The following is a 10,332-nucleotide window of genomic DNA, read 5'->3' as shown; positions in this document are numbered from 1 at the left end:
AGGGCGAGGCGAGGAGGCAGCCGCAGCCGCCGCCGCTCCCGCCCGCGCCGCAGCCCCCGCCGCCGCGCCGAGCCTCCCCCATGAGCAGCAGCGGCGGCGCGGAGCCCCCCGCGCAGCCCGACAGCATGAAGGACCTGGATGCCATCAAGCTCTTCGTGGGGCAGATCCCGCGCAACCTGGAGGAGAAGGACCTCAAGCCGCTCTTCGAGCAGTTCGGCAAGATCTACGAGCTCACCGTGCTCAAGGACCGCTACACCGGCATGCACAAGGGTGAGGGGTCCCCCGGCACGCGGCGGGGCACGGCCTGCTGGCGGGGGCGGCTCCTCGTGGGTCCTGCGGGGCCACCCCACGCGCGACCACCGCGTTCCGCAGCCGACCCCCCCGTTATGTTCCATCTCCCTCTTTCTTCCCCCCCACCCCTTGCTTCCCTCAGGTGAGGGTCGGCACCCCCGAACCGCCGCCGAGGGGCGGGGATGGGGTCGGCGCCGAGAGATGGGCCACACCGGGTCGCGCTGCGGCTCCGCGGCTGCCCCCGCTGGGAGCCGGGCCGGTGCTGTGACAAAGGGCCGGTGTGCGGCTGGCCGTGTGCGGGTCACGGCCCGTGGTGGGCAGGTCGCGGCCGGAGGAGAGGGGTCGGGAATCCCGCGGTACAGAGCAGCGTTTTTCCCTGTGCTCTCAGTCCCTGGCTGCGATACAGCAGTGCCACGGTAAAGTCTGCGTAACAAAGAATATTAGCGGTCGGTGTGCTGTTTACCGCGGCCTTTAGGAGAGATGAGAGGGGCCCTCTGGAGTGCCGGATCGCTGAAAGACCTTCAGTAGATGCAAAAAAAAAAAAAAAGAAAGTTCGGGGGGGCTTGTTTAGCTACAGTTGTTGTGTTTGAAAGCCGTGTTTTGAATAGCCGTCGTGTTCTGCATGTCAGCTCCCTCTGTGGAGCCGTTCCAGCTCACTCTTAGCAGGTGTTTAGGATCTTACAATCACCACTGCTCAGGCACTGAGTGGGAACGCACAGAGCCCATTTGCTGTGCCGTTTGATGTAGTGATCTCAGCACCACTCCCTGGCACGCTCAGATGGAACCTGCAGGGAACCCACAGTAAGTACCCTTAAAGCTGTCAGAGCTCAGCCCTGGGAGCTGTGCCCTGAGATGCTTTGTGATGGAAGGAGTGTGAGTCGCATCCAGCCCTGATGCCTTTGGTTTCTTCTTGTGGAGAACACTTAAAAAAGCCAGCAAGCCCAGTGCTTCTGGACTGGACAGAGAGGGAAAGGGAAGCAGAAAGAGAAGTTTATTTCCAAGCAAAAGGTCTAATCTAACCCCGGTGGAAAAATAGAAAAGTTCCTCATTGAAGCCTAACAGAGTTGGGCTGCCTTGGATTTAGCTGAAGGTGTAAATGTGACTTAGAACCAAGACGTGTTTGTGTGTGTGTGCACAGGGAGCCCAAACCTGTGACCATCTGATGGTAAGCAGTGAGCTTTCAAGGCTGGAGGGAGGAGAATGGACCCAAGGCATGAGGTGAAGGCACATTTCATTGCAGTTGGCTTACTGAATATGGACTGTGTGGTCTGTGGTTATTTATGCTTCTGGAGCCAGATTCTAGAGATTCTATTAGATAAGGGAGTGAAGAAATCAAATACGTAATCTAGGCGTCCCTGGTCCCAGTGTTCCCCTCCCATCCCACTGGGTCTGGCTGTGTTGGTGCAGGAGCTGCTCTGCTCCCTGTGTTACCAGCAGGGTGTTGGCAGTGGCACCAGGCAGGGCTTTGCTTCCCCAGGGCCATGGAAGGCTTTGGCAGATCCTGTGCACCAATCCCTGCACCGTACAGAAACCATCATTATCCTTGGTAGGTTGAAATATTTTCTCTCCCCGTGTTCCCAGATCCAACTGACGGCTCGCAGGCATCTTCCATCTGCTTTTTCCTTCTCCAAAATGAGGAGAAGCACTCATCTGAGAGGCCAGCACTGCTGGCAAAGACCATCAGCTTTTCTTGCAGCCCCTTGCACCTTGATACCAGGAGCCGAGCAGCTCCTTCTGCTTCCAGGGTGGATGGAAAGGTGGAAAAATAAGGTGCTCTTTGTGCCCAGCCAGGGGCAGTAAGCTGGGAGTTGGGCTGTGGAGTCCAAGAACCAAACCCTGTGGGCTGTTCTTCACCTGTGCTGAGAGCTGGGGAATTTGGTGGAGGTAGAGGAGGCGGATGGAGACATGAGCTCAGTTACGACACGGTTTTGGTAGAGCCTGTTTATTTATGGTCTCAGTAACCTGGCTACTGGCAGTTGGTACTGTTCCAATTCCCTGATATTATTTATGAGGCAGTGTTTCTATTTGTGTTAATCACAGGTACATTTGCATGTTAATGGCGGTGTTTTCCTTAATGCTAATGTCTTTACAGAAAGAGCAGGGAGCTGTTTATTAGAGCAGGCTCTTGGAATGGGTCAGAGGGCTCTGAGCAGGGAGAATGGAGAAGAAAATGCTGTCCCCAGTTTCCAGGATTGGGCATAAAGCAAGCAGTGCTCTCATAGATGGATTTCCTAGCAACGTCCGCGGGAGAGGAAGCAGGGAAGCTGTACTGTGAGATATGGAGCTCAGCTGCTGGGGAATGGCATCACAAGAGCAGCCCCTCTCATGGGGAATCTGGAGACAGGTGAGTGACTTTTCCAAAGGGCAACAACAGCCTCATCCTCCTGTGCCTCACCGGCAGCTGAGTTTTGACTCAGCTTCTGTAGGCTTGAAGATAAGCAGCCTGCTGACTCCGTGCTTCCCCTGCTGTAGTGTTTGACAGGATTTTAAATGGGAAGTTGAATCTGGCAGGCCCTCTCTTCTGCAAACTGACAGCCTTTTCTTACTCAAGGCCTTCGGCTGCCGATGTCTGGAGTAACATTCAGGACCTGAAGGGATTGAAATCCCAGAGTCCACGTGTGGTTTGCAGGTAGAATCAGGCACGGCGTATCTTCTTTTCGCTGCAGCGTCTTGCAAGTGGAACAAGGCTGGGTTCTGCTTGCAGGGAGCTGGAAACCCTCCTGCAGGCAGTGGGAGGTGGATGGGCAGGTAGCGGTTTGACGCAGCTCAGCCTACGCGTGGTTCTCAGAGAGCAGCACTCGCACAAGCTGTGCAGCCACCCCTGCAGTTAGCCAAGGGCCGTGCAGCCCATTGCCTCTTAGAAGCAAAGCCAAAACGTGACGACAATGCGAGTTCTGTCCACTGAGGGGGCATCCAGCGCCGGGAGGTGTGAGACCACACGTGGTGTGGTCCCAAGGTGAAGCTGTAATTCGTGGGATAGGAATTAGTTTCAGTTTCAGACAGCAGGTAGGCGTATTTCCATGCAACCTGTGGAGGGGGTTTCCTGCTAACTTCACCGTCCTGTTTGTTTCAATGCCCAGCCTCCCTGAATTCCTGCCCCCTGGCTGTTCTTGCTGTCTTCCTGTGCTGCAGACCGGCCTCTGAAAGCCAATGACTGGTCAAGTCCGTCCTCCCCTCCTGTTTATCTTTTTGCATGGTTTAATGAACTAATTACTCATGGTCACACGCACAGGGGAGCTGAAGGAGAGCAGGTGCCAGAGGGTGGCAAAGCAAAGCAGTGCCATCAATAAATGCTCTCTCTGGAGGACAGAGTTGGCCTCCAGTGAGGTCTGTGTGCAGTAGCAGTGTGCCATCATTCCCCATCTCAGTGGACGACCTGTGCTGGGATTTTCAGTTGGACGGCGTTTGGTTTCCTGAGAGCCCCAGGGCTCTTCAGCACCATCTCAGCAGGCACAACGCTCTGGGTGCTGGAAGTGTCCAGAATGCCATAAGCCTGCTGCCACTGACCTGAGTCCATGGTCAGGCACTGGAATGGCTGCCCAGGGAGGTGGTGGAGTCGCCGTCCCTGGCAGTATTCAAGAGGCACCTGGATGAGGAGCTACAAGATATGGTTTAGTAGCTTGTGGTACTAATAGAAATGGGAGGGTGGTTGGACTGGATGATCTTGCAGGTCGTTTCCAACCTTGCGATTCTGTGATCCTGTGAGTCTGCTGTTAGCTAAAGCAGGAAATGCAAAACGAGAGAGACGTGGGCCCCCTTGCACTCCTGTGATTGCTTTCTCACTGCTGAGGGGATTAATGGGGAGAGAAGCACTCTGTTCTTGTCTTCTTTTCTGGGAGTCTCTGTAAGGCTCAGAGTTTTAGGAGGAACCCTAAACCTGCTTACCAAACCTGCTTACCAAAGCCATGGTAAGCAAGGTCCTGTTACAGTGTGGAATCTCTTTCTGCTTCCACGAGCTTCTGGTACTTCTGCAAGCTTCACTGGTGCTCTGCTTACTGGCTGCATCCTCAGGAGTAGCAAGAGATGATGTCTCTTCAGAGAGAAGGATGTTTTCCCCCAAGTATTTCTTTCCATTGACAGGCTTAGTGCTTCTGGAAAACCCCTTCCTGCATTTCTGACCAGGGTTTTGACTTCTGCATCCCATCTCCAGCTCATCTGGCTGTGGGGGGACAGCAGTCGTGTTGTCCAAAGGTTGCAGCTGACCTTCTTTACTCCTTGCTCTTTGCAGCCTCCTGCATTTCTGCTGCTTAGAAGCAAACGTGAGCTTCTCAGGTACAACAGGTTGATGAGCAGGCTTTTGTTTGAGGTTAATGCAGACTGATGATCTCAGTATAGACGTTGTGTGATTTGTCCCAGCTCTGCAGAGCAGCAGACCATTGCAGTGGGTGGAAGCGGGCAGGAAAGCATCTGGGTTTGGAACTTTGAATCTGTGCGTGTCAGAAATGGGCTCTGTGGTTACATGAGTGCTTTTGAGGGGTGAGAGAAAGCAAAGGGATGAGAGAAAGCAAAGGGGTGCATCTCCCCCAAAGTGAAGCCGGCTGCCTCTGCTACCTGCATGTTTCCTGTCCCTGCTGTGCTTGTTAAATAAGCTGTGGATCCCACATCTGGCCTCGGTGCAGCATTCTTGGTTCCCAACGCGTGCAGTAAGGAGCTTTAATTCTCTGTTAGAGGCATCCAGTCCTGTATGTGTGCTATTCATGGAGGGTGGTGGCTTTGTGTTGTTTTTTCTAGCAAGAGCTGTAAGGACGGCTATGATTTGCTCAGCTGCAGCAATTTCTGGGAGCCGGGATGGAAGAATAGCATAATCTGCTGCCATGGGTTGGGATTGTCTTGAGCAGCTGGCTTCCACATGGCCTGAAAACATTCTGTACTGTGGAGCAGAGGGAGAGCTCCATGCAGGCTTCGTCCTGTGCCCCCCGTTGGATCCATAGGGCTCTGAAGTGGTTTTGGAGGCAGAAGAGCAGGCTTTGGTTGTGCTGCACCGATGCATCTGCGAGCCCAGCACAGCTCTGGGCAGGTTGGCATTCAGTGCCAGGCCAAAGGGACACGTCTTGCTTCTGCTGAGGATGGGAAATGCTGCTGGGAATAGGGGGATGAGTGAGGGAGTCACACACGTCTGAGTCTGTTCTCCAGCCTCATCTGAAACAACTCAAGTGACAGAGCTCCAGGCACTTCCCCGGGGAGATCATTCCACAGTCTAATAAATTTCCCTCTGCTAGGACATGTTTCTTGATAATCAGCCAATTTTTCTTCCTTTGGTTAGTTTCGTGTGATTGTTCTGAGCATCAGAGCACCCAGAGATGATCCCTTTTCTTCCTGGAGGGACCACAATTCTTCCCCTCATCCCCGATTCCAGTTTTAGGCTAAGATGTTGGGTCAGACTTTGGCTGAGAACGTCAGGATCTGGCCTTTTCCTTATGCTTTACATCTCCCTTCCTCGGTCAGTGCTTGCAGAGTGCGTTGTGCTTTGCTGTTCCCCGTTTCCCCCATCATGGGTGGCAGTGTGGCACAGAAAGCCAAACCCATCCTGCTGTGGCTTTCTAGGGCTCCATGGGGCTGGATCGTGATGCTTCTCAGGTTTTGCTTTTGCTTTGTCCATGGCTTGTTTTATTTTGTATCAATAGCCATATTGGTCCCTGCACCCTTCTGTTCTTTGTGTCTTGGGCTGTTTCTCCACAGGCAGTGCTACCCTGCTGTTTGCTCTCCTGTTGTTTCTCACTTTGCTCAACACCTATTTCACACTGATGCGATTCCCTGGGACCCCTTGCCATGGCTGAACAGACCTTGGATGAGACCTGCAGGGCCTCTAATGTTATTTCTTTGCCTTTTTCCCTAGAGACTGCAGTACCTCCAGATTTCATAACATTTGCTCCTTTAATTAGCAAACCTTCCACTCTCCCTCTGCTAATGAAGAAGTCAGGTCTCACACAAGGGCTGTCCTGGGCACTCCATCTTTAGCAGGACAGTTGGAGCACAGGTCTGCTGGCACAGGCCAGTATTTAGGTACCTTGGTCACCTGCTCTTACCAAAGAGAAATACTGTGTTGCTGTGCATCTGCAATTGCACGTTTAACTTGATGCTTGCTGTGTCCCTGCAGGTTGTGCATTCCTCACATACTGTGCCAGAGACTCTGCTATCAAGGCCCAGACAGCACTGCACGAACAGAAGACTTTGCCAGGGGTAAGTTCCAGCACACTGTGGCACGGGTTGGCGAGCAGGAGGTGGCTGGGGAGGGAGCAGGGGTGTGAAAGTGGCCTGGGAAAGAGGGGCGCTCTTTGCCCAGCTGCTGCTCTTTGTCTGTCCTGCCAAAGCTGCCCCACGTGACTCCAGCCATCCCTATTTCTGTGCTGTTCCTTGGTCTCAGTGGTGGGATGTGGCACCTCCAGCTGTGTGTTGCTGTCATTAGGGAGCTGTGCTGCTCTTGGGGTGATGTTTGTGTCCTCGGCCTGCACTGCAGCCGTGCTGGGAAGCTGACAGGAGTCACAACAGAAGGTACCAGATCCTTTTCTTCCAAGAGCACAGAACTTGCTGGTCCATCTGCTCCCAGTTCCAGCAGACTGTGGTGCCTGGGCACTTTGTTGGGTGGATCTGTGCTGATTTCCATCAGCTTCTCAGAGGAAGAAACGTACTTGGCACGTCCCATAGTTTGGAAAAGCAATGAGTTATATAGATGAAACCAATTCTGCTGCAGTAACTGTGGCTTGTCCCTCAGGTGAGACCTGCTGAGTTTACATCTGTGCAGAGAGCAAAGTGCAGTAGGGATCCTGAGCAGTCAGCTGTTTTGGGTCAGGTCCCTCATTGCAGGCAAGCCTCTGCTTCCTTGGGACCTGCTGGTGAGCTGGGAGTTTTGAATCAGTGCCATTCCTGCTTCTGTGCAGTGTGAGGGCTTTGACTGGGCAATTCCCTCGCTGTGCTGAGAGGGTTGAGCAAACGCACTGGAAAGATTCATTTGTAGTTGAGTAGGTGGAGGAGCTGGGTACTTGTAGACAGAAGCTCACAGGAGGCCCTGAGTGCTCAAGGCAGCAGGATAATTAATGTAAACCAGGGGACTCTGGAGAAGGGTTAGAAATTCTTAGCCATAATGTTTCCTCTTTAACCCATACAGGTCCAGTCTGCTCCCCTCCCAGCTCCCCTGAAGACCTTTACACACACACATGTGTTTTCCTGTTTGTGTATCTGTGCTCTCTTTTCCTGTGGGCTGGCATCAGAGGGCCAGGAAATGTGCCTCTCTCGATTGCCACTTGATAGAATCTTCACAGTTTCAGGTTACGTGAGGACAGCAGAGGGGCAGAGTGCAGACAGCCAGGTTCTCTGCTGCCATTGGAGTTAATTCTGTGTAATCTGCTGTGTGCAGTGGTCCCGGGCAGGGCAGGCAGACTGTAAGAAATAGCTGAAGGATGGAGGAGCAGCTGTGATGAGTCATGGTACAGCAGTGTGACACAGCCACGGCCCTGCCCAGGGTTACAGGCACCCTGGCAGGTTGTTCCTGCGAGGCTCAGCGCGTTCAAGGCCATCTCAGTTTTGCTGCATGCCTGCATTGGGGATCTTCTGCATGGTCTGCTGTGTTTGTGCTGTCAGTGCTGAAAGCAGCAATGCAAAGCGCGTCCGTTTGGGGTGTGATGATCTAAATGTGATCATCTGTTTTGTTAAGGGAGGTGTAAGAAAAAGCAGTGTGTGCTAGCTGAGCGCTTCCAAACATGTGAATCTTGAGACAGTTAATGAGCAGTGTGCTGTAATTAAGCTTCGGGATTAAGATACAGATGAACTGTGCTGTATGTGGAGCTGTCGATCTTCAGGCTGGCAGCTTATTGCTTCATCACACTGCATTCCTCTTTTGGGAATTCCTTCTGTGAACGAGAAGGCAGGAGGTCATTTGACCACTTCATTCATTTAGAGATGGTCACTGCCAGAACGAAACGGCCTCTGTTCTGATTTGGGCAGAGCTGATCTTAGCGTGGACATGGGCTGCTTGACCTGAGGCAGCTTCCAGCCCCCTCTTCTTGACCTGGATTTCCATAGAGTATCACCCATCCCAGTTGGTCACAGAGAATATTCTGGAACTTAGACACAGGCAGGAGTGCTGGGTGATTGTTTCCCTGCTGTGGGAGCAAGGCTGTGATGTTTCTTCTGCATGCATTCACAGCTGGAACATCTTCTCAGGAACTGTGGCAAAAATTCTCACCAAAAATATGGTGAAGACCCTAACATAGGACAGAGAAGGGAACGTAGTGGACCACAGCTCTGGGATTTCAGTACATGGGCTGTGGTCTGCATTTTTTGGTTCATTTTACCCATTTCATGTCTTATTAGAGAATGGCAGGCAGAAAGTTTAAGAGCACGTGATGTTGGTGTGGGGGTAACAAACTTTTATCTGAATGCATGACCAGGGGGCAGCACCTTCAGAGGCAGCAGAGACTGGAACAGACACAGCATGGCTTTGTTGGCTGTGCTCCTCTTGCTGCTGTGTTGCAAAGCAGCTGGGGATGCCACAGGAAAGAAGTTCTCCCTTTGTTGGTCTCAGTGCAGCACAGACTGGTGGTTGATCTCAGACAAATGACTTTCTTGGTCTGTGTGCTCATGGCAGGCTTAGGGGGATGCTGTGAACCGGTTTCTTCTCGGTCTTCGTGCTGTGAGCATGCAGCTTGGCGGGTGATCTGGAGCAGGGCTGCTGGTTCTCTTCCCACATTGATCTCTGGGTTTGCTCTACCCCCACGTGTGCTACCTGTGCCCTGTGGGTTGGATGTGAGGGCTGCCAGCCCAAGGAACGCTGCCACGCTGCTCCAGCAGTGTCATGCCTGCAGCGTGGCTGCCCTGAGCTCTTAAATGGCTGCTGATTGCTGTCGGTTTTCTGCATAAATCAGTAGCAATCACCGTGGTCTCTGTTGGCTTTTATGGTGTTTCTGGCAAGTTCTCTCTTCTGGGGATGAAATCCTCTTTGCGCTGTGATTTTTATTTTGTCTGTTTATCTTTAAATAAGCGGCAGCTAAATGGAATCCAAGTGTTAAACCCAAAATAGCGTGTTTTGGACAGTGAGGTTTAGCATCTTTTTCTGAAAGCAGCCAGATTTTCAGTTCGCTCCCTTTCCCAAGGCGTTGGTGCAGTCGGGGTGCAAAGCAAGGAGGCTGTCAGCTGTGCACTGCGTTACCTGCAGCTCGTGTTCAGAGGTACAGAGCACCTGTGTTGTCATCAGAACTGCTGGCGGTCCAGTCTGGAATTAACAAGTGCTTGGATTCTCCCTTGGGAAAGGAATGATGGAGCTTCCTAGAACAGAGAGGTCAGGTCTGCGAGGTTTGAGGAAAGACAAGCAGCCCGTGGAGGCCGAGCAGAAGCAGATTCTTTGGATCTGAAATGCAGAGAGAAAACCAATTTCTCGTGCTCCTTCTTAAATCCATTGTCCTCTTCAGCTGCCAGCCAGCCTAGCAGCATTTCACCTCCTCGCTGCTCCCTGGCTCAGTGAGATGATATTATATCTCAATAACCCATGCCTTTGATTCGTGATTGTGCCTTCACTTTGCTGAGTTCTGAAAGGAACTGGAGAGGTTATTAATGACGCACAGTGATCACACACCAAGTTAAAGCCTCTTGCTAAGTGAAATTTGAGGGAAAAGCAGCCAGCTTTTCAGCGTTTCGCAGAGGCGCTTTGTGTTGCTTTTCATTTGCAGGGAGACAGTTGCAAATTACGTAAAATTGCTCCTGAAGAAGGGAAAGAAGAATGGAGGGAGAGAAGGGGAGGGAGGATTTTTTAAAAAGTAATTCTTCTGGCGAGATGCAGTTCCTGTTTTATTTCTACGCAGAACAAAGAAGGGCTTGCTGAAAGGTAGGTGAGTAAGTGGCAGAAATTGGTATTGATCCAAGCTGGGAATATGGGCAGTTTGAGAGCAGCAGTGGGGGCACTAAAATGCAGGGAAAGAACTCATGGATACAGCGAGGGCTTGGGAATGCAGGGCCACAGGAATGGAAAATTACGGCCAGCAGCAGCACTAGAGCAGAGAGAGACTCTGGGAATGCACCAGAGGTTGAGATGCAGCAGCAGTAACTCAC

General features: G+C 52.2%; 1 protein-coding gene across 5 annotated transcripts in view; it reads left to right on the top strand.

Annotated features, from left to right (window-relative positions):
* The first annotated feature begins 84 nt into the window (after positions 1-84).
* Positions 85-10,332, top strand: part of CELF5 (CUGBP Elav-like family member 5) — a 30,284-nt gene continuing 20,036 nt past the window's right edge. For 4 of the 5 annotated variants that reach the window (XM_042813144.1, XM_042813145.1, XM_042813143.1 and 1 more), the window contains exons 1-2: positions 85-270; positions 6,389-6,471. In XM_042813144.1, coding sequence (XP_042669078.1) covers positions 126-270; positions 6,389-6,471 — 228 coding nt within the window. In that variant the 5' untranslated portion in view covers positions 85-125. Of the gene's footprint in view, positions 271-6,194; positions 6,295-6,388; positions 6,472-10,332 lie in introns of those variants that run through there. The other variant, XM_042813146.1, reaches the window with a different exon arrangement.

The sequence above is a fragment of the Centrocercus urophasianus genome, unplaced genomic scaffold, assembly GCF_019232065.1.
Source record: "Centrocercus urophasianus isolate 14NV4802_14NV808 unplaced genomic scaffold, USGS_Curo_1.0 seq_1390, whole genome shotgun sequence".
Taxonomy (NCBI): Eukaryota; Metazoa; Chordata; class Aves; order Galliformes; family Phasianidae; genus Centrocercus; species Centrocercus urophasianus.
Note: the sequence above shows the minus strand (reverse complement) of the source record. Positions and strands in the feature narration are given on the sequence as shown.